Source organism: Aythya ferina (assembly GCF_964211825.1).
Source record: "Aythya ferina genome assembly, chromosome: 13".
NCBI classification, from domain to species: domain Eukaryota; kingdom Metazoa; phylum Chordata; class Aves; order Anseriformes; family Anatidae; genus Aythya; species Aythya ferina.
Window position 1 is genome coordinate 6317006 of NC_140311.1, and position 24381 is coordinate 6341386.

General features: G+C 49.2%; 1 protein-coding gene across 2 annotated transcripts in view; it reads right to left on the bottom strand.

The window, feature by feature from the left end:
* Window positions 1–2562: 2562 nt before the first annotated feature.
* PCDH19 (protocadherin 19) overlaps window positions 2563–24381 on the bottom strand; it is a 57226-nt gene continuing 35407 nt past the window's right edge. For both annotated transcript variants that reach the window (XM_084534066.1, XM_084534065.1), the window contains exon 5: window positions 2563–7249. In XM_084534066.1, coding sequence (XP_084390192.1) covers window positions 6678–7249 — 572 coding nt within the window. In that variant the 3' untranslated portion in view covers window positions 2563–6677. The remainder of the gene's footprint in view (window positions 7250–24381) is intronic.

Below are 24381 nucleotides of genomic sequence, written 5' to 3' on the forward strand. Positions count from 1 at the left end.
ATCCTGCTGCCTTGGGTGCAGCTGGACACCTGCTGGGTGCGTTGTCACCCCCTCACACCCAGGGAGCAAGGCAGAGGCACCCACACCCCATGTGAGGGGCAACTGCATTTGGGGAACAACAGAAAAACAGGATGGGGCCTTCTCCCCTTCCAACAATACTCTGCCTTTGTGGAGCCGTGCTTCAAGCAGCGCTATACATAGATGCTCTGTGCTTTCAGAGCTTTGATCCTTCCAATTTATTTGTTCTTGTCTTTGTGGGCTTAGTAGTCGAAGTGTATGATAATTCATTGCTTGTTAATCCAATTTGGCTCTATTTAGATATTCTAGTTTAACATCAAATATAATATAAAATAATGTCCAGAAGAAACAGAAATGAGATCTGCGTCTATGAACCAGCTCTGAACCTTGGCCGTTGAGGGCTGCCTGCTTTGCGTGCTAATTTATTCTCTCTCCAGCTTCACAGAGCCGGTCTCTGTGGCCAAGCTCAGCTCCCCCATCACAGGGTGCACAGCAGTGTGGGGCTCCCATCCCGGGTGCAGCACAGCACCTGTAGGAGCTCTGTCCCACAGGGAGCAGGGGCAAACTCAGCTGCTGATGCATTGCCAGTGCCCCAGGGAGCTTTTCCTGGGGATGCTGGGGAGCCCAGGGGACCACAGGTAGGTCCCCCCATCCCCAGGAGGGTGGCGGCTCCCTGGGGAGCTGGGTGCCAGCAGCCCCAGCCCAAAGTTCCCGCAGAGCTGGGCTGCGAGGAGAGGAATGCAGCAAGCTCTCAGTACCGAGCACTGGCAGGTCCCAGCTGTGCATGGCACAGACCAAAGCTGCCAGCCCAGCAGCACCAGGCAGAGACCCGCCTGCCAAAAGCCAGACAAGCCCCAGGGGCTCAGGATCTGTCCCGCTCTGCTTCTCTGCAAGGAAACCATCCGAGCAATAAAATTGAGCACAACCTTGCACATGGGCAGCACTTCCAGACAGACACACTCAAAAGAAGAATCCTTTTTTTTTTCTTCCCTCTGCAGAGGACTCTAAATCACCCTCCTTCCCACTGTCCACCTCGGCCCTTTCCTGGCACTGTTATTTATGCAAACCCGGGCGCAGCCGTTATTGGCTGCTGTCTCAGCAGATGAGACGCTGCGGCTCTTTGAGGTACGCCAGCGGGGACAGAGGACGGCGACAGCTGGCCGGGGAGCACAGCGGGGACGTGTCACCGACCTGACATCTCGGAGCCCCCAGCTCGCTGCCAGCAGGAGCCCGGCAGCCGGTGCAGCGAGCGGAGTGCCGTTAGAGGAGGCTGATTAAATCACAGCCAAATCCGGCACCCGTGGGGCCCCAGCAGGTTGTGCCAGTGAGTTGGGCAAGGGCTGGTCTGGGATGCTTCGAGGGGAACGTCCTCAGCCTCCCAGTGCTGCTCAAAGGCAGCTCCTAAAGGCCATTCCCCCAGAAGGCTTGGGTCCTACCTGCATGATGAGCCCACAGTGCCGGCGCAGCACCAGTGCTGGGCCCTCCCATCGCAGGAGCATTTTTCCACCTCCTACAACAGCCCAGAGACTGCAAGCCATGAATTACTGTGCCTGCACAGCCTGCCTTTATCTCCTTAATGCCTCCGCTCACCCACCTGCCCAATGACTCACTGACAAGGGTGCAACCAGCCCCAGGTGGCTGCTGTTGTTACAACCTGTTACCTCTGCTGTGTCTTCCAAGGTAAAGCTGTCCAGATACATCATTTTTTAACTCATTACTTTTATTGTCATTTGAACATGCTCCAGGTTCCCACCTGCACATGGAGAAGCCCCCCGCCCTGCAGGGGCTCCCTCCCAGTCCACTGCTTCTGTCCCCGTGCCACCTTCACGTCTCCTTGGCCGAGCCACTGAGCAGAGGCCGTTAGGGGAGGGCGTTCATCTCTACTCTCCGCAAAGCACTCAGACACTCATGGAAGAGCGGTCTATTAATAGGCCATTAATTCAGAGCAAGTGGATGCTCCTCACCATCTCCCCAGAGCCTCCAAAGTGCCCTCCTGAAATCCGGGGAAAATAGCTCTTTTCCTCTCCACTGTGCCTCAGTGGAAAGAAATGTGCGTGTTGGCGGTGTTTCCTACCCGTGCCTGCCCCTCTGCCTGGCTTCATGGAAAGTGACCAGGGGAGAGCAGAGAGGCTCTGCCATGGCAGGAGCTGCATGGAGCTCAGGTCCTGCCCGCCCCAGGCACCCCTGGGGTCAGTGGGGACAACCCCTCCTAGGGGTCAGGAAAGCTCTGCCCGCAGTTTGCAGCCTCGTGGATGCAAAAGCCAGAAAGCCCTGAGAGAACCGCAAGGGGAAAGGGCTGTGCTAGCACCCTTGGACCACACAGCCATCTGGGCTTGTTCTGACTTCTGCAAGACCAGCACCTTCAGCCCATCAAAGCAAACCCACTTAGGCGTATTTAACCAAACACTTACTTTCCGTTTTATTCAATAATTGCTTTAATACTAAAATGCATTAGATGCTCAAAGCAGAGAAAAGAAAGTCACATTTAGGTGGAAAACAAAGTTCTCTTCAGCTAAAAAAAAAAACAATGTGGCAGGTACACCATTTTGAAACAGAATCGTAATAATTTAATAAAGCTGCTTTATCATCTTCATAAAATAGACAGAATGGTGGTTCTTTTTTTTTTTTTTTTCCATTTTGTTGTTTACAATGATTCAATCACTGTGAAAATGTACATAACATACATATCAGCATATACAACAATTTATTTCTTCATATAATCAGCAACGGAGACACCATGATGAGACGTACCGCACTAAGTCCCACTGCAGCCCTGCCGTCTGCGGGCAGGCGCGCAGTGACGGTGCCACCAGCTGCTCCTCCTGCTGTGGGAAATGCGCCGCCGGCAGGTGTGACACCTGCAACTCACTTCGTTCACGTTGGAATAGTGCAAGGAGGTATTGGTTGCTGAAAAGCAGTTTGCGTTAGGTCAGCTCTTTGTGTTTAAAGATTATATCCCAGCTTAGATCAGCTGAACATCAGCTGATGCTGATAGAGGATCCATCTCAGCAGTGCTCGCAGTGGAGTCGGCCGGGCTTCTCTCCCAAGGTAAGCGCAGCTCCTAGGTTGGGTAAAAGATTACCTATAGCTGCGAAAGCAGCAGTAGCAACAAGATCATCAATTCTCCCCAATGACAGACAAATGTGTTTCCATTCATAATTAGATTTTTTTTTTTTTCCCCAAGAATAATTTCAACATATTAATCAGACATTGTGTTCTTTACAAAAGCAACTTGTTTCCTATTTGAAAAAAGAAAAAAAAAAATCACTTCTGCACGACATGTGATCCACAGGCCACCTCCAGCTTCACGACAAACAGGGAACGGCAACAGCCTCGTCGGGACAACGTGCCAGGCACTCAGGGATTATTTTTTCAGCCATCAACCACCCCCCAGCCCCCTGCTGCTCCTCCACACAGCCGCGTGCCCTCGCAGGGAAGGGACACTCAGGCCATCAGAAGGTGACGTGAGGGGCCATGGGGACATCGCATGGGCTGCACCAGACCAGGTCCTCGTCATGCTCGGTAGAGAATCATAAATGGGTGCTGCTCCCCTGAAGAAACAGGGGAGCAGAGCAAGTTTGCCCGAAGGAAACCAACAGATCCAAGCGCATTTTCCTAAACCAAATCTGAGGACAGGTTTGAGTTATTAAAAAAGCACTAATTAGGTCTGGAACCCCCCCCAAAAATCGCCCACCCTGCAGCCTTTATGTTTTTGCATGGCCAGTTTTGATGCAACTATTAAAAAACCAAGATAGGCTGTGATTTGCCCAGCAGCCCTGAGCTCATCTCAAGTGACACAGAGGAACAGTGACAGAAATAGCAAAATATTCAGAAGAGGGAAGGGGAGGTGGAGCGGAGGTGCCTCGTCCTGCGCAACAAGGACGTGTCAGGGAAGGGCCCCTCGCTTGGTGTCCCCAGCTGCGGCATGGGTCAGCCCAGGCAAAACTGTTGTTTAAACGATTTTCTTGGAGGCATAAGGGCTTACTGACCTCTTTAATGCCCCCTTTTAATACAGAATTATTTCGCATCCCTTCTCGGCTGTGCTTTTATTCAGAGTGGCAAGGAACGTTTCCTCTGGGTAAATTAGAGAAATGTTTCTGTTTTTTTTTTTTCTTTTTCTTCCTTTTCAGTTAGCATCTATTTTTCATCCAAAATCGCTGGGCTGGTGGTGGCAGCTCCGCAGGCAGAGGGCAAGGCTCAGCACAAATTAACGGCCAGCGCTTTTCAGGAGCTGGAGGCAGGTGGGGAGAGTGATGGGGCGAATGGGGTGGAGGGGACTGCGCTCCCTGTCCCTGTGCCTGTGATGGGGGCTGGGGTTAGCTGGGGGCACCGGTCCCATCCTGCTCCCAGATGGAGGTGTGGGGTCTCTCCGTGGCCCCATAGGGTGACTGGGGGGACAATGACTGAAGGTGGGGGACAGTTTCTACAGAAGGGACAGATGGGTGTCAAGTAGGTGTTTTTGCTCAGCAAAATCATACATGGATTTTCCCCAAAGAAAGTCCAGCAGAGCTGACAAAAACAGGTAATATCAGAATAAATCCAGCCTAACAGTTACAGAAAATCCAGTAGCTTTAACAGCCCCAAGCTAGCCCATTTCTTCTGCTGCTTGTGTTATAATAACACGCACATTTGTAAAAAACAATAATAATAACAATAAAAAAAGACAGCAGTACAGTACGCAGGCAGGAAACAACAAAATAACATATCCCTTAAAAATGGGCTCAAACTCCAGAACAGAGAGGAAAATCCCTGGTTCACTTTTAGGAGGGATACAGGACATCACATTAATGCACAGGATTTGATCTGAATGAGGTAGTAATAACACGAGAGGGAAGCATCACAAATTTCATTAGATGACCTTTTTTTTGTTGGTTCCTTCCAAATTCCTGGCCCTATCGAGTGGCATGGGGAATACACTGACTGCAGACCTATCTCAGAATTGCTAAAACTTCAGGCAGTATCAATTCACCCTGAAGAAACAAATTACTTGAGCTTATTTTATTTTGAGGACAATAATGACTGGAGCTTGTTTTCTTGTTGACGTTTTTAATTTAAATAAATCAAAGTAACAAATATTTTATCATGATATGTAGACCTAGAAAGACTATTTCGCTAGAAACCACTAATTTCAACTTGCTGGTACAGCAAACATTGGCAAGAGCTATATATTTTCCCTCCCATAATCAATTTTAAATTCTATGAAATATTATTTAGGGTAGGAAAATCTGTCAAGTGAAGGGTTAATAACAATAATACACTAACTGAAATCCTCCTACCTTACTCATACCTCACTGAGGAATTATCACTGCAAGAGAGCAGAGAGCTGTGAAACCCTTTCTCTCTTTCCCTTCTACAAAATGGCTATTAAAGTAGCTCAATTTTTAAATCAATTTTATATGAGTAAATTTGTACCCACACAAAAAAAGTCCTTAATTATGAGAAAAAAACAATGAATTGCTTTAATTTTTTCTCCATTAAGAAGGCACATTAATTGAATTAGTAGTGTTGTTACATATCACCTGTCTGCCCCTAAATTAACATTGCTATTGCTCACTCCATACTTATTCATGATGCAGGGATAAAAAGAAATCAGAACAGTCTAAAATCCATGCCATGATGACATACATACACACACACTTAGCATAATCACAACTGGGAAATGCTGACTTGGAAGTGTGTGTCTAATTGAGAAGGTAATTTAGATCTCTTAAATAATTCCATCACTTTGACTTTGAAATGACTAGAGACAGGGCATGTCTAAATCTGGGAACTAAAATAAAGAAACTTCTGGAAAAAAACTTTCCATGCATTGCCTGGAAGTTATGCAAAAGAAATAGATAAGGGATAAAGTTCAGCACAGTGCATCTGACAGTTGCAATTCAGGCAGGATTTTCCCCAGAATGCCTTCCTGTAACATCCTGCCCTGAGAGAGCAGGTGGAAGCTGCAGGGGATGGATGGTGGGGACTGAAAAAAGCACTTGCTCCACTGGGTCTGGAAACTGCAGGTTCCCCAAGGTTTCGGTATGACGACTGTGATCGTTTGCTTGTTTTTTTTTTTAAACTTGAAAGCCTTTTGCCATCACTAGACATACAGTAATTTGCAATATCAAATACGATAATAGTACAGATAAGCATGTGACAGCAAAAGGATTCATAAATGCAGGGGTGTCCATAGCAAAATAGCAACATCTTCAGATAGAAGCAGCCTTGTGTGGGGTGAATATTAAAACTCACTGACCTGTAATTTTCAAGTCATATGCGAGAAATGGCCATTGCTTTGCCTAGACTACAAAATGGTGACTGAATAAAGAATTTGGAATTGGGTTCTTAAGCAGAATGGAGATTTGTGTTAGTTCTGAGGTACAAAAATATATAAACCCAAGAGCAGTGACGCCTAGCATTGCCACGGGCAGGCTGGGCCTCACCTCTGCCCCTGCCCTCTGCCACCTCCCGGCGAAAGGAAAACGCGCTAAGTCGCCCTGCTGAACACCCCTGCCGCCTGTTGAAACAAGTGGGATTGTCACATTAACAACAGCTTCATTTATAAACAATACATTTAGGGAAAGCTTTTAAATACAGCGATCTGTGAACCATTGGTAAGCGATAAAAACAACCCACGCCGGGCATGCTGCCTGGCCCCTCTGGCAGCCGGGCGCTGCTCAGAGGACGATGTCCCTCAGTCTCCTGGCCGCCGGCGAGTCCTTCTCCCTGCGGTCCTGCAGCAGCGGGTTGCCCTCCTGCAGGCCGCCCTCACTGTCCGCCCCCCTGGGCTCTGCCTCCGCGGGCCGGGCAGGGCCAGTGTTCGCCGGGGGCTGTGGCCCGCGGCTGGCGGGGCAGGGCAGGCCGCCGTAGGCTGCGGGGCTCTTCAGGTGCAGGGGCGAGGTGACGGGGCTGGCGGCCTCGCAGCCATTGCCCGCCTCGCGGACGGCGCCGCTCACCTTGGGGCTGCCGGCGGCCGGCTCCACCGTTCTTTTGCCTTTGGGGTTGCCGGCCCGCTCCTCGGCCGGCGGCTCGCCGCCCTCCTTGCCGAAGGTGGCGAAGGTCCTTTTGGCGCTACAGTCTGCGTAAGGCTCCGCGTCCACTGCCGTCGCCTCTATGGAGAGGGCGATGACGTTCCTGCCGTGCTCGGGGGACTTGGCGCGGCTGGGCACGGCGCTGCGGGGCATCCAGCACCGGTCCGAGTGGCCCAGGATGCGGCACTCTTCCCTGCAATGAAATCCTTCGCTCTGATCTGCGTGGAGAAAACACAAGGCTGTATGAAGCGGGCGAGCACGGCCCCCAGCCCCGTGTGTCCCGGTGCCGCCACCGCTCCCGGCACTGCCCACGGCTCCTGCCTAAACATTCGCCATTTTACAGCAAATAGCCATCATGTTTAAAGCGGTGCTGGGAAGAGGGATTTTTCCTGCCATTTCTTTGCTGCTCTGAAGACTGGAGTTCAATTTCCAACAGGTTGTGTGTCATCTGCTGCCGCTGCCAGACCTGAAACCTGGGGGAAGCGAGTTACGGCGGCAGATAAATTAAAACGGGTTTGTGCCACATGTCGGGCTGCGCGCTGTCAGCAGTTTCTGGTTTTAGTAACCGACGCTAAAACCCACTGTGCTTTAAGTGCAGTTTGACATGACATTTAAGCTTGGCTTGTTGGAGAGGGGGGAAGCGAGCGGAGGGAAGGGGATGCTTTCTTTCTTGTGTGTGTTTGTGCGTTTTAACTTTTTGCTTAATCCCCGCTGGCCTCCCACACAACAGAGCCTTTATAAATCTACAAGACTGCCCACTCCACTGAAGATTAAATGTGTCATTCCAGCGCTGGGTCTTTATTCATACGAGAGTAATAAAGATCCCTTCTCTCGACTTAGGGCTGTCCCAACACCACTTTATAGGGCTGAAATATGGAATAGTATTTCACTCTTTCCAAGGACCTCTCCTGCCCTGGTCTGAGAGCAGCCAAGCATGGCTCTCAGCAGCAGGAGATGCAAAGCCTCATGCCCCTCGTTGTCCCTGCCACAGGTGGCCAGGTGTCCCCAGAGTACTGCCCCATCCCCTGCCGGCTTGGGAGGTGCTGTGCTCCATCACGGATGGACAGACAGACCCAGAGAAACAGAGGGGCTCGACCAAGTGCAACACTGAAAATCAAATCCAGGAGTTTCAACTTCCCAAGCCTTTGCTGAGCACTAGACCGTGGCTGCCACCGAACATTGTGCACTGCTGGCTCCTTTTCAATCTCAGCTTACGACTTCAGCTTTCCCTTCACTCGATAAGAACTTGTAATTGCAGATAGCCCTCATAAAGCACAAGCTTCTCACAGGCAAAGATGCAGCTCCTTCCTGTCGTAATCTATATACGCGTAAAGCAGCAAAGCAGTGTTGAAGAATTAATGCTATTAACAACACAAGAACGCACCCAGTTGGTGTCGGTTTGATAGATTGAGCCCTGTGAAGGTGCAGACTCAGCCTTGGTCTGCTTCCTGTCCGTCTGAAAACAGTTCATTTCGATGCTTTGTACATCTGTGTGTATAACCTCAGCTCCTCAGACACATTGGTATTTCCACCACATTCTAGCACTAGGGCGGCTGATAAAAATTCTCAGCACATAACACAATGCACCAAAATATGAGCAGCTTAACACTTACAGAGAATAAACGAGTAAAAGGCAGACCTCGAAAAAAGGGATTTTTTTTAAAGGAGAAGAAGCCAATTAATTGGAAATCTATGGGCAAAACATTAGCTCTTTCTCTACATCAGAGCAGCTACCCGGTGGTGCGAAGCGCAGTGCCGGGTGGCTGTGCAGGAGGTCTGGGTCTCGGTAGTCTCCTTTACAGCAGCTTTAGAGAAAGGTGCTCTGAGCCTTACATGCAGAACAACCTGCACCAAGATCTGAAAGCCAACGCTCTTATACTTTGATTCTGTTACTTTCAAGTACTTGAGCAAAATAAAAAAAGAAAATTGCCCAGAAAGTGTTGCTGTCTGCCTATTTATCCACAGCTTAACTTCAAAAGGGTGCTACAGGCATACAAAGTTGTGTAGTCTGGCTGTGATAGCAGAGGACTTGGTAATGGCTGGAGGGGGTACAGAAATATCTTGGGTTCTCATCCCAGATGAGACACTGATTTATTGTGCTGTGTGACCTTGGGCGCGGTGCTGGAGCACGCATCACTTCGGTTTCTCTGCTACTATAAAATGCTGGATTGGGGCACATGCTGGGCTGCCTGGTCCAGCACGGGAACGCATGGGGCGAGCCAATGGTTCTCACCTCCCTGGCCCAGCATCACAGCTCAGCTCCACATGTACACGCAGACACCACGATGAAGGCAAACCTCACCCTGGGCAGAGTACAAGTGGGTTTGTTTTGCCTTGAGCCATTTATTCTAAGCTGACACATTTTACAGTTAAAAACAAACCAAGAGCTTCACCAGTTGCTTCAGTTCAAGTAGATATTGCTCAAATCCAACAAAGTGACCTGAGCTTTAAGGGTGGTTTTACTAAAGACTGTTGGTGCAGTGAGTATCTGCCTGGGAGACGAACTGCTCTGGACACCAAGAAGCTTGTCTGCTAGTTGCACCAGCAGCAGTTGGTGCACGCTGGGCTGGCAGGCAGAGGAACACAGGTCACCACCCATTCAAAGACATGAAGACAAGTAGCTCCACAGCACGTTTTGCCTCCCCGCGTCTGTCCCCATTACACGCCTCAGCTTCATTCTGCAGAGACCCCATCCCAGAGCCTGAAACCTCTCTGCTTCCAGGTACAACGTATGTTTGGGCTCCCCAGACCAGCCCTGAGCTGGCAGCAGATGCCAGGGACCAGCGCAGGGCTCTAAGCAGCAGCTGCTTCTCCCTAGCTGAAAGAGGACCTTCACTTACCCCCGGATTTCCTTGTTAACCCTGTAGTTCATATAAAATACTATTTGTATGCCATAAGCATGCCCTATAAGCTATAAGCATGCCCTGTCAATCCATGTAACCACTGCACCACTCTTCTGCTATCACGGCTCCAAAGAAGGCAGCTTGGAGAGGTTTGGACTCCTCTGGCATCTGTCTCCAGCAGCTGCAGGACACGCCCTGGAGAGCAAGAGCAGCTGCTGCCCCAGGCACGGGCAGGCACAAAGCTGCTGGGCAGGGCCCCTCAGGCTGCCCTTTGCAGCCAGGTCTGACTCACCCAGCCATAACGGCACCCAGGACACCTGTACGCGTTCACAGGCTCTTTATTGCTCTATTCTTTCTTTTTCTTCTTTAACAATCGGAAATAGGAGGACAGGAAATTCTTCTACAGCTCTAAACCTGCCCTAGTCAATACGACTGTTATTGTCTGCACTAAAAAAATGTTCCTAATGCAAGGAGCAAAGCCCAGGTAATAACCACCGCATCACGCACTACATGACAAATGGCAGGCAGCCAGAACTGGCAGCTTCCCACATCCGTGCCGGACGCAGGACGGCAGAGGGCTTAGCAAGCTGGCGTGAATATTGCCCCTGGGGCACGGCAGGAGGAAACAATGGGTGCACTCAGGGCTTGAGTGCTGGTTGCCTGAAGCCAGGGCTGGACTTGCTAAGGAGCTGAGTACGAGATGTGCATGCCGGGAGGGGAATCTTACTCTAAATCAGGCTGAGTGGATGCTCTGCTGTGTGCAGGCTGGACAGGTCAACCAGGCACAGCACCACGGGCAAGTGCCATCTCATGGGTGGTGGCTGTGTCTGGTTTGTGTCAGCTGCAGGTCCTGCAGCAGCAAGGCAGGATACTGTCCATTTCTCAGCAACTCTTGCCTTCACCCAGAACAAATCCACAAAGTCAAGTCACATCACCTTGGGGCAGGGCTGCTTTTAAAATGATTCCCCAGGTGCAAAACATCCTGACAGAAGCCTTGCCATAAGGTGAGCAGTTATCTTGAAGCCAGACTTGGCAGAGAAGATGTATCATTGCTAAACACAAGCTCTCACACAGCAAATATGAAATAAAACAAAACCAACTGCCACCTCTGGAATTAATACGCTCCTCAACAAGTACAGCAAAACCCATGTTGAGCTCCAGATTTCAAACCATCTCTGCCAGTGCCTCAGGGGACCTGCACCAAGGCAAGGAGCGATGTGCAGCAGCTAACCCGGTGCTGCCGGCGGGTCAGAGCTGGGCAGCAGCTGCAGAAGGACGCAGTGGGACAGCTGCCACCCGCAGCTTGCCCACGGGCAGCCCAGGGGACCCAGGGCCAGAGGACTCCAGCAGTGCCTGAGGGACAGAAGACAAGGCTGTGAATGTGCAGGGAGCAGCACAGCTTCCAGTCCCTCTGGGCACGGGGCCTCTTGCAGTTCAAAGGAAGGGTTAATGAACATCCTGCATCTACAAATGCTTTCAGTCTCCTATTCAAAGGCTCTGTACCTGAACTCGCTCCACGGCCTGCAACATGAAACCGGTTTGAAAGGAGCCCATTCAGCTCTCAGAGCAATTGAATTATCTGCAGAGGAATCTCAGCGCTGGCCAAAGAGACAAAGTTAAATCGTACTGAGGTGCAAGTGCCTGGGAATGTAATATTCCTGATAAATGGCCAGATGACATGTGCTGTTATACAATCTAAGGTGCAATTTGGGCGATGACAATAGTCCCTGGAGTTTCCATTTTCAAACAGACGCTCAGTTCAATCCAATCCATGTCAGAGCAGGTTTGCAGAGGTGAGTAAGCGGAGCTCATTTGTGCTATTACATGGGGAGCAAGGAAAAGCAGCGGAGGAGTTGCTTGAAAACGAAAAATAAGAAAGATCGCGTGGCAGAAGAGCGGGACCTGCTTGTGCTGTGCGAGGCGGGGAGGCAGAGGGGGAGCCCAGCCTGGGCTGAGCAGCCCCAAACCACAACCCAGGTGTAAGGAGATGGGAGCAGCAGCCGCAGACGGGCCCCTGCGCTGCCGTGGCCATGACCAGCAGTACCCTGCCACGGACACACAGCTTTATCTCCGCATTTCGGTGCGTCTTCAGCAACCGTATGATTATACTGTAATCACGATGACACTGCTTCTGGGTACAGCAAACAGCACGATCATTAAAAAATTCATTTCAAAATCTTCCTGGAAGCTAATAAATTTTACAGCAGTTTCAATCCTTTCTCATTGCAACAAAGAAAAGCTTAGTTCCAGACAAATTAAAAGTAAATTGATTGCCTTAGGGGAATCTATTCAAATATCACTTTTCCATGTTAGAAATCTCTTCCTGAAACGAGAAGAGCCAGGGAGAGTAAGCATGGGAACTATGTGGAAAAGCAAATCATTAAATCTCAGTTCACAAAACTAGGGAAAAAAAAAACACAAAATAAAATGCAAATGTCTCACTGGGGTGCAGGCCTAACATTTGTGACGGAATTTATGAATAATAAATATGAATAAATAGTAAACATGAAGGGATCAAACATTGCTGTTGATGTTTACTCACGGTTAGCCATCTTTCATGGACAATGCGCAACTGCATTATTTAACACCCATCTCCCATTTACTTTGGGGTTTCTTTTCAACTCTGGCACCTTCATTTTCTCTGAGCAGCATGCCACGAAGCACGAGCCCTGCCCACGGCGCTGCGCTGCAGCTCGCTGCCTCTCTCGGGAAGCTGCGTGCCGCAGGAAAGCCCGCTGTTTGCAGCTGCCCTGCCCTGCACGGCTGTGCGAGGGGCGGCTGACGGGCAGGGATGCAGCTCGAGCTCCTCGCCCATGCAGAGAACATGGGGCACGAGCCCAGGCACTGCCCGCAGCACGGTGCGAGCACCGTGCCCCAGCCCCACCACTAATAAGCTCAAGCAATATGCAAACAGTCCCCAGCCAGGGTTCATCATTTGCTTGTAAATTAAGACTCTGCACCTCTCCCTTATCTCTTGTAATAGCATAATATCAAGAAACAAGAGGTGGGGAATAGTGTATTGTGTTTTTGACCTGTGGGCTTTTACCGGGCTTTCTTCGCCTTTCTTAATAAGAAACCTCCAGTCTATGCAGAAATGTAATCCTGTCGCGGCTTCCCTTGTACAATGCTCAGAGGATACTAATAACTAGGGACAGTGACAAATGCTCTTTACCGCAACGAGGAGCCTTTCTTTTTCTATCTTTCACCATTACTTGGGATTTATGTGAGCTAAAAAAATGTATTTTTAATCCTGGATTGTCTGTCCCGGCATTGGAGGTCAATGGTGCTTGGACAAAGATAATGCCGTGAGGAATTATTTTAATGAAACAAGGGATACGAAATAGATTAATTCATTATGCAACTGCTGATAAGAACGCACATCTGAATGGGGTTCCTGGGCAGCATCTGTGTAATGGCCCACAGAGACATAACGGGGCTCCCTCCTACCTGCTGCAGGTGGATACAGCCCCAGGAAGCGCCGAGGGGCCCCCCTGATTTACACCAGTGGGGGGTTGGCCCATCCACCTCCGTCCCCTGCTCCGTGCCACTGTCAGTAATGCCCTGACTTCTGCAGCACGGTGCCTGTGCAATGAATGAAGACTGGCACGCTGGTGCACCTGCGGTGCCTCTCTAACTACATGCTGCATGGCTAATAGATTCGATGCAAAATATTTTCTCCAGAAAACCACCTCCCAGGCTCACTGAAGCCTTTTGGATGCGTACAGTGCTATGGGAAGGAGAGCGCTCACCCAAAGCAAGAGGAGCTATTTTTTGGCCGTGCTACATAGTACAGCAGAGCCAGACCCTTAAGGTATGGGCTAGGATATAATTTAATGCTGGCTGCCCCCCTTCACCCAGGACTGCGGGCCAATCCCCACCTCATTCACACGGTAAAATTAATTCCCGTTCAGAGGGCCGGCAGAACACACCATTTAAACTCCAATTAATCCTTTTCTGGGGACTTAAGTGGTCCACAGAGCTTGTGCTGGCCCCTGAGTGGCAGGGATTTTACCTCTGAAACTCCACTATTTACGCATCAGCTGGGGTATTCAATACAGGGCTCATTAACATCCTCGCTGAGCCATCAGGCTGCATACGAGAACAGAGCGAGCAGGATCCGGTCCTCAGAGAGGAAAGCACTCCAGGATCCGATAGACCTTTTCCATCTCTAACCATTATGGCTCCGTAATTCATATGCACAGCTCCCATTAATGCTAATGGAAGTTACTGTACTGCGTGCACCGAGTGAAGAATACAACCCTTTGACTTCATTACTGGAATTCAATTTCATTAACACTGGATACAGAGGGATTGTCCTAAATACACTCTTTCTTATATTTTTTTCATGTTAATGTAACCATTTGAGTATATTATACCCTGCAGAGATGGAAACATTTCTAGTCTGTTTAAACACATTTCCCACAATTGGGAGCAAAACTTTGTCTCCATTTATGCCTTTGACACCAGCTGCCTTCCATTTAATGGGACTTTAGTTGCTAAAGCAAATTAATCCAAAGGTTACTTTTCTCTGCTATTGTCAAATCTGAAGCAGACAAATTCAAATAGTCTGTCTCGGGGTAATGCAATACCAGCCACGCATCCAAATTCCAATGGCAACAATGAATCAAATTATTACCGCATCCCATTCAAAATTAGGTGTCGTTCAGAAAATAGCTACTTGACGATTCTGATAAAAATCCAGCAAAACAGAAATTACAGCTGGGGATGATAAGAAGCAATTCCCAGCTGCTTGTACCTGTCGCAGAGCGGGGCCAGCACAAACCCAAGCAGTTTCACTGGCTTCAGTGCAGCTGTACCACTTTGCGCCAGCTGAGAGGCTCCTGGGCAATGGCTATCGTAGCCTTCTCCAGCACCTCTCCAAGCCAGCAGGGAGCCAAACAAGCCACCTGCATCCTCATCCTCATCTGCATCCTCATCCTCATCCTCCCCCTGCACGCACGCAGCTGGGACAAGGCACCTGCTGTTAACATAGGGATGCGCTGGGTGAGTGGTCAGAACCACAGCCCTAAAACCAGGGGGTTCAAATCCCCTCCCTGCTTGGCAGCAGGCACCTGGGGCCAGTGTCACAGCAGCTCGCAGGGCAAGGACCGTGCCTGCCCCTCCTGCTGCACAGCCAGCCCCACGCGGATCTCGCTGCCTTCGGAGGCTTCTGGTACTTCCACGGAACGAGTGAGAAATGAAGGAGCTGAGGTTATAAACGCTGATACATAATTTACTCCTATTATCAAGATTAAACACATCTCTGCATGCTTAGCATAAAACAACTGCCTTTCCCCAGATTTCTCAAGGACATGCATAAACTTCATTATTATCTAAATAATCAAAAGAGGATTTCAATAGAATATTTAACTGTCTGCCTACTGGAAACTCACAGCCTTAATCTAGCACTGATCCTCTGTTGTCCTTCATGTAAATATTGTTGGGACGTCAGCCAAAGCCTAGGGAAGTGAGCTTCATCTTGGTGGATGGGAATCTCTCGTGTCAGATACAGTCAGCCTGACTAATGAGACCTACAGCTTGCCAAAACCTACAGCCTTGCTGTCTGTTCCAGCCATTGAATGCGCTCAGAAACCCAGTGGCACCAGCCCAGCAGTCTACAGATCCCAATCAACTATCAATAGCTTAAGTGTAAGTGATTGTGTATGAAGTATGAGCCAAATGTGTTTCCTTTCTCAGTTTTAGGACCTCCAGTATTGTTATTGCACCAGTAATGCTTGCACGGAATTAATCATATACGTACCCACAAGGCAAAACATTATGAGAAGCTCTTTGTACTTTGTAAAAGTACGCAGCTCTGAGGAGTGGAGCGAGCTGGAAGGCTTCCCAGCACGATGGGGCGTTCCCCACCATCAAGCGAGTAAGGGAATTTATTTTTTTTAAACCAAAAGCGTTGGTTCCTGGCCATTTCTCATCATGACTTTGACCTCTTGCTCCTCCACACTGGAGCTCAGCATTATTCCCTCCCTGGTGTTTAACTCTGATTTTTTTCCGACCAGCAAGAAGTTTTTCCATGCTGCTGGAGTCCTTTGTCTGAAGCACAGGGACAACCCACGATGAGACGCTGGCTGAGGCTTGCGGGTGCACTAGAAAATCCCAAAGACGACCGAAGGGAACTGGGACAACCACGGGGGTGGTTCTGCAAAAGCTGCTCTCAATTGTCCAGCATCCAAGAGCGCCCAAGGGCTGATCCAGCACCGTGACTCACCACGATGCAAGGACACTCCTGTTCCTCTTTGCCTTGATCTCCTCGGAGGGCTCAGGGGAGCGCTGCAGCTCCACGCCAACGAAGGATGACTGCGGTGCCAGGGGAACGCAAGCCGGTGGTTAAGCTGGCCTGATGGCCACCACGTGCCTCCAGAACTGATCGCAGCATTGGCAAAGCCTGGGAGTCTGGCCCATCTAATTCAGCAGAAACTTAGTTCTGGCAATTAAATTCACCCTCATTAATTAAGAGAGCTATCATAGTGTATAAATAAACGTATACAATTACTATAAGGTCAACAGCCAAATCCAGAAACTCATAGGCTTATAATATGTCTGGGGAAATTACATTACCTGCGAGTCATGGACTGAGATCAGCTTCCACCAACGCAGGTGGGCTCCTGCCCCATCGGCCCCTGTCTGTGTGGGTGAAACTGAAAATGAGCCTTCTGGTCTGCCTTGTGCTGTAAGCTCAGAGCCGAGGGGAGACAGCTGAACAGCAGGAATGGAAAATAAAGGTATTTTCATAATTTGTGTAAATATTCCAAGGATGCAGGTGGCTCTGTGGTGGGTTTGTCGCAGCCGGCCAGGCAGGTGGTGATGGGGTCCTGCAAGGGTTCTGCCATTTTGCACGCACATGCCAACAGCGCTCTGATGCTGGGAATGCACATGTATTTTAATGTTTCCTCCTTTCTGTCCTTATTTAAACTTAGAAGAATAAACATCCTCCCTCTTGAGTTTCTCCTCCACCACTGACAGCTGGGGCATGTTGGAGCTGGGGCAACTAAAGGTGATGTGGCAGCATGGGGGCTGAGCTGGCCCCGCACTTTGCTCTCCTGATGCTTTCCCCCTCCCTCCACCTGCACCCCCTTCTCCTCACACACACACGGGCAAACCCTCAGCTCTCCCAGCAGCTGGTACCCAGGTCCGTGCAGTCCTGAGGTCTCTGTCCGGGGCAGGAGGCTGCTGCTGGGGCAGGGTGGGCTCCTGGCTCGCTTGCTGTCTGTGCAGCCTCAAGCAGGCTCTGATTTTGCAATGTCCCTCTCCTCCTAGGCGCGTCTGCAGTGCTGCCACGAGGTCAGGCTGGATCGTGTTCGCTCCTGGCCCCAGTTCACAGGACTGTCAGCTAAATCGCACCGCGGCATCGTTACTCCTGGTGATGGTGTGACAGACAGACAGAGCCCAGCTGGATTTTCAAAACCTAAGCAGTTCGCAACACTGACAGGCGAAGAAAAAAAAAAAAAGAAAAAAAAAAAAAAGAAAAAAACAACACCAAAACCCACAACCCTCAGTCTGAGCAGGTTTTATCTGGAAATAGCAAGAGCTACTAAGTGTAAGGCCTCACAAAGTCACTCCTACTGAGCCACTTTGCTGACCAAACCTTTTAACTGTCACTGGAAAATAAAGAGCGATAGGTACAAGCCCTAACCGTCGTTACCTGATTAGTCTAGTCCCCACCACATCCTTAATGCGGCGTTTCTTCAAAGGAATGAAACAACGCCGAAATGACTGATGTAATTCGGTGCTTTCAGACAGAGCTAGCGAAAGGAGAAGAGTCGAGTTCATTACATCCCAGCTCACCGCAGGGCTGTGGCGGCTGCCCAGACGTGCCGGGTGCCGGTGCAGAGCCGCCGGCCGGGCGCCCGCTTCCGCGGGAGAGGCAGCAGCACCGCGGCCACAGCGCGAGGCACCCCACGAGCTGGTGCTTTCAGTCCCTGCGTGTCCCTGGCCAGTGGGATCAGAGCTGATCTCCCCTCTGAGCACTACAGCAGCGCGGCTTCCAGGCAGGCCGATGCGGTCCTGCAGTAATTCTGCTGGAGCCTCTCTACAGGGATCCACCCTCATGTTTCCTTGCTGTCTGCGGCACGCAGATGTAATGCTGCCTCGCTGCTGCTGCATACTCTGCTCATTTCTAAAACACTTACACATGCAGCATGCATTAGAATTAAAAAACCATTAAACCTCGGAAAGGAAAAACTTTGACAGGATGCGTAATATACTAAGTATAATTAATTAAATTGGATGAGGCACTGGGGGATGAGAGAAGAGTGGATGGAGACTGTTCTTGGAAAAGGGATGGTAATGCACTAGCGTGCAGTGTGTGCCATTAAGTAAGAACAGTCTTGGAAGAGGCGAGGATGAGCAATGGGGGCTTCCAGAGACGGCACCAGCCAGTTGGGCACCTCAGGTGCATAACGAAGAAGGTGGCAGCAGCCAATTAGAGCTCTGAAGATGATAACGAAGGCAGAAAAGGCACCCAAGAGCAGGCAAAGCAAAAAGGTCGCTGAGGTCCCCAAGAAACGACACACTGCTCTGCCTCCTCCTGCGAGCTCCTCTGTGCCGGGGCTCAGGGTGGCCGACCCCATCCCAGCACCACCACCAGGCAGCTCGGAGCCAGCATGGGCACAGGGTAGGCAGGAGGCAGATCCTCCTGGGAGAGCACCTGGCTCCCTGTGGGCTTTTTCTTCAATTATTCCTACTTTCAGGCCCGGCTCCCCAGCGTGGCTTAGCACGCTGCTGCATCCCCTCCTGAGGTGGGGTGGGAAGGAGCAATCAAAGCTGAGGACGGGGGGGGAAGGATCAAAGCCAGCCCCAGCCAACACAGCAGGCACAACAGGATGAGACAGACTCAGTCTGGTCGTTCAGCAGGACAAAGTTTTAACAGGCTTAACAACAGCATCAGCACTGATCATTAGGCAATTAAAACCGCCGAAAGTTGACAAAGCACCAGGTCCAAACAAATTATCTCCCCAAATCCTGCAGGCAGGAGCATGGAAAAGAGAAAAGTCATTGTCAACAGCTTCTGATAGCTCACCAAACGCAGAAGCAGTAACTAAAAACTAAAGGGCTGCCGGTTGGAGAGATAAAAGGGAAAAGTCTGGGAAATAAGGTCCTTAAAATCACTCTCATCATTTAGGGAGTGGTGGGAGGGAAGGTCCTGGAAACACTGATAGAAGCAGGATTGCTCAGCCATCAGCAAGAAAGGACTGTGTGTTCGGAAAGGGAAGGCGGATTTTGGCTGGGGGAGCTCACTCCTGAATCATCCTGCTGCAGTTACTTGCTCAGCTCTGCACACTGCTGCGTGGCCAAGGGGACAGTTGTGCTCCTCGAGGACGTGCCAAAACCCACTCCTCCCACCCCTCCGTGGTCCTGCGCAGCTTTGTCTGCACGGACCCCGGTGACTGTGTGCTCCGCTCCCTTGTGCGGCGCGGGGTGCGCAGCTCTGTCACACTGCCTTGCTCCAGCACAGCCCGTCACTTTGAGTGACGAGGCACGCTTTTAGGAAAAACATGCAAATGTGATTTAAAGACTCCAAGTGATACAGAATATATCACCTCCCTTGGGAGCCTGTTCCAGGGGGTAATTATTCTAATTCCTAAAATCATACGTCCCATTTGCAGCTAGAATTTTCCGAGACACGCTCCGCCCTCCAGCAGCAGGCATGCCTTAGCTGCTGAATTAGAGAGCAGCAAACACCTCCTCCCTGAGCACCCTTTGGATGGGGGCTCAGATGACCAGTGTGAAGCCCAGAGCATCTCCCCACGGGTTGCCATCTCTCTTGGGTCCTATTTCAAGCCCAACAGTATCAGCTTAAACCGTCCCACTGGATTCAGCAGGCGTTGAGTCAGGTCCTAAATCTCCAGACAAAATAGGAACCAAATACACATGTTTGGAAACTGAAAGTCAATGCCTTCAACAATTCCCAGAAGTTTCTGTGACTGCTCCTCATGCAGAACAGCCCCCAGAAAGCAAGGGGAGATTTCTGCATGAGGTCCCTCACAGACAAAGCATCTCCTCTGCCCCTGGCTGCCAGGGCTTGGTGGTCTCCACAAGGCACATCTGCCCAGGGAGGGATTTATAGGGAATTGGCAGAGGAATTTATGGTGAATTAATTGGGCATATCTACCAAATAACAAAGGAGGAAGGCTGATGAAGCAGAGGTCAGGTGATTAGAGAATTGCAGGTGGAATTGCTCGTTTTAATTACATGTCTTCATTAACGTGAGGTTCCTGGATCCTACAGCGATGACTACTTCATCTAAATATTTGCATGAGTGGTATTTGCATGAGTGAATACACTTCCACAAAAGGACACGTGGCTGAAGGGTGGAACAAACACAGAGTTTTCTTTGAATTCTACAAGGGCGTTTCTCCCACAAAATTATTTCAGAGAGGAGCAACACTGTAAATGTAAGATAAAAACATTGTTATGAGGCATAAAAGTGACCAGAAAAAGAACAGCTCAAGGTGGATATAAGTGGCGAATGAAGTAAAACATGGGTTGTACTTGAGCTGTTTGTGTCTCCCTGGCACTTGAATGAGTTTGATACAAGCATCATGGTTACCTGTTCTACTGACAGCCCTGAAAGGAAACAAAAGTTTAGAACAAGCCAAACGCATTCAATCTCCTTGAATAATTTAGGCTGCTGAGTTATCATGTGCTTCATGGACTGTCATCAAGAGAAGCTGTATTGCAGAGGAAAGGTCTGTAAATCAATGCATCTAAGGGACCAAAACTCATCAGAGAGTGGCTGCAAAAGCACTGCATGTCAAAACAGATGCAGAACACGAAAATCAAGCGGTGAGTGTCACAGGGCAGACTGCAGTAGTGCGCTCTCAGGGGCGGACTCAGAGGAACAGCAAGGACAGGAAGATTGGAGCATCAAGAAGACACAGCTTCAGTTGAAACATGCTGGTGAAAAGCAATGTCAGCAGCACAAATAGCTGGTAAACTCAGAGAACGAAAACCAGGAAACAAATGGAAGTGCAGTATATATATAGTGGCCCATCGACAGACCCACCTGGGTGTGCCAGACACTCCCCAAAGCTATTTATACATTCCACTAATGTACCTACAGCTTCCAATAACACTTCTGGCTCTCTGACCTTTCCTTATTTACTGCTATGTATGGTTTTGGCTTCAGATTTCTAGCCAAATTCCCAAACGGTAGATGCCCCGTTGTAGCTTCTCACTGAGCTGTATCTAATCCAGAATCAAGATGACTTGACCGGGGAGAGCCATTCCTCTTCCCCTGCAAACCCGGCGGCTCCTCACCTGGGTCGCAAGCTGTCCACACATCAAGCCAGCTTGCTGGAGAGCACGGCCGAGCAGACATGGCAGCACCTGCTGCTGCTCTCACACTAGCTTCTTCCTCCTGTCCCTTCAGACAAGCAAAACCAGAGGAAAAGGATGGATTTTTAAGGCACCAGTTGACACCTTAATACGGGAAGCACAGTCCTTGTACATGCTGCAGTCGACAAGTGTGATTTGCAGTAGGCCTCCTGAATCTTTACAGAAGTCTGGCTGTCTTTAATGAAGCTGACGTTTGCAAAGCAGCCAGAGGAATCAAATGCCAGGCCTATTTTGGGTTGCAAGTCGTGTGGACACCTGCTTCCTTAGGCTTCTTGCAAAAACTCCAACCAACGCCTCTCACCCTCTTTCGTTTACCACTTAAACGGTGCAAGAACCACCGCAGCATCCACTCTCCCCACCATGCAGCCAGCAGAGCAAAGCCCTGTCCCTAGGAAGGGCCAGGAGCTACTTGCTTTAACTCCCACCACCTGCAGCTTCGGTGCTCAGCACCCTGCAGAAGGAGCTGTCCCCCCCTCCCTGCCCAACCCTCCCTTTGCCACAGGAAACCTCCTGTGACCGTCCCCACGCCTCCGCGCCAGTGCCAGGGACGCTTTGTGGCTTACGGTTCTCAAGTGCTTCCGTAAGATGCAAGGTAGCATCTGTGGTGAAATCTCACAAAATGATCCAAGATAGTTTTCTCCAGCTGGGACTGATTGAATATAGCCTGGGCACCGGATGATGTGGGAAATCATTCGTAGCCGAGCACAAATTGCATGCATAGAGGTAATTACTGCAGCACAAGGTTGGTAGCACCACTACCCACATGACAGTATATCTCAGCAATTTTCATTTCCTATCGCTTCAATTCAGACAGGGATTTTTTCATCCTTTTTTCTTTTTTTTTTTGGTTCAATTTTCTCCTTTTCCTACAGGGACCCACTTTAACCCAGGATTTCTTCAGGATAAAAGCTCTGCCTTCACAAAAGCTAGTCTTTCCACATACTCAGATTTTCTCCTATTGACAATCCCAGACCCAGGGCACAACCCTTCCTGACCTGACTTCACTTCCACGCCCCGAGCGTGACCATCTCTGCCCGAACATGAAGCGACACAGTGGTGGCAGTCGGTCACCTGCTGCTCCGTGCTGTCACTCGGAGCCGTCTGCGGGTATCAGTAATGAAACACAACACGCGAGTAGCTAATGAAGTTGGTTACAAAGCCAGCCATTCTCCACACTTGAAAGAGGGTGAAAATAAGGAAAATGGAACAAAAGAAATTTTTCTGCCGAAAAATAGAAACACTAACAGAACTAATGCTGAGAATGGGGAGGTTTATCATTGCTACTAGAGATACTCAGCAAAAATGGGGCCACATAATGCTTACTGTGATCATACACATTGTGGCTAGCATATATCTATAATATACTTGCTATGAAGAATTTCTAAATAGACACAGAGGTTTAATGCAGGGATACAGACAAACAAAGGCAACACAAGCACCAGCCTGCGTCTGGCCAGGCTCTGCTTCCCAGCCCAAGACACTCAGCTGCACACCTGCACATCTGCAGTGAAGAAAAGCTGCAAAACTTTTTAATAATTCTGTGACCTATTTAAAAATATCTACTCTCTTACATTCATATATGCTGTATAAGAAATAAAATATAGCGCTCACCAGCTTTGAGTGGCAGCACTTCCCTTAAGACAGATAAAAGCTGCAAGTTCTCTTTGCTGTTTGGTGCCAATTATTACGGAGTTTTGACTTATACATTATTACATAGATCATTTAGTAAAACAACCTACATACAAACCCTGTGCTACGTCTCCCTTCAGTCGTAATCTGCTGGAGCTAGAGCATTTCAGACACTCACCCATATGCACCTCCTTTCAGAAAATGGTGGGCTCCTTCCCCTGCACCATCCCTGTGACACTTTGCACGTGACGCAGTTGTAATCAAGAGAGGTTCAAACGAAGAGGGGACTATGATTTTTCTTTATGGCACACATAAAGTTATTCGCAGCAATTTGATCACTAGCAGGGAAAAAAATACCAACCCAACTTGCATCAAAAGGAGGCAGGCAGCGTGACAGCCCCCATAACTTGCTCCTCGTCCCTTGTTGCCTGGCCAAGGCACTGGGGATGGCTTCAAGGAGCTGCTGGAAAAGCCAACAGCCTTTGCTGGCTGACCCAGAGGAAGGAGTGGGGATGCGCTCACCACCCTTCAAGCCCAAAAGGGTGATGGAGGCAAAGACCAGTGCTTTCTCCTCATCACCCCTTCATGACTGGGTGCATGTTGTAATGCACCAGGAGTTATTTAATTTGATAGCAATTGCTTGTGACCAGAACACCACGCTGTAACGATCCATGCTAACGTGATGCCGTGTACCAAAAGCCTGCAGAGGCCGAGGGTCAGCGCACTGTTTGCAGTGATTATTCCTTTAATAAAGGGCCCTGTATTTTCCAGCGGCAGCAAAATTGATGCAGGTTGCCATGGTAAGCACACACTTTCCCATTTACTAGAATAATAGACAGCTTTGTATAATTCACTGATTTCAGATGATTTCTCACCCAAAGAGCAAGTCGCTCGAGTTACATAAGTCACCTGTTGTTTAGTCAATCTGGCAATTTTAATTAGAATAAATTTTTATGATTCCACTTTGCAACACTTAGAGCTGCTCTGCCACCAGAATGTGGAGATGTCTGTAAATTATACAGGCTCCAATCACATCTTTTTCGGTGTTTTAATTACAGTAACATTACAGCATTAATCATGTAAGCCTCTGTTAAACAAGTAACAGCCATCCTCCATCATAATTAAAAAGAAAGGCCAAGCAAACAGGAGCTTTGGATTTTACCATATTTCCTCTGAAAATTGTATTTTAACTTAAGAGTTTCACAAACAGTAGTTCTATTTGGCTGTAATTAGTGTTGTGAAGGAAACACCAAAAGGTTAATAAGAGACGGTTAGTTTGTAATGCAAGTTTCCTGGTGCCAGCCCCAGCAGTTCAGTCTGTTTTCAGAGTCATTAACGATGTAGATTGATTACGGGAGGAGATTGGGAAGTGCTCACTTGCTGCGTTAGCAGAAGGTTAGTTTTTATTCATATACCTTTCCCACTGTTAAATATGATGGCCATTACCTTGACCGTTACTAATCTTAACCACTGTGAGACAGAAAGAGTTAATGGTTTCCTTAGAGGTTACTGTCAAAGGGAAA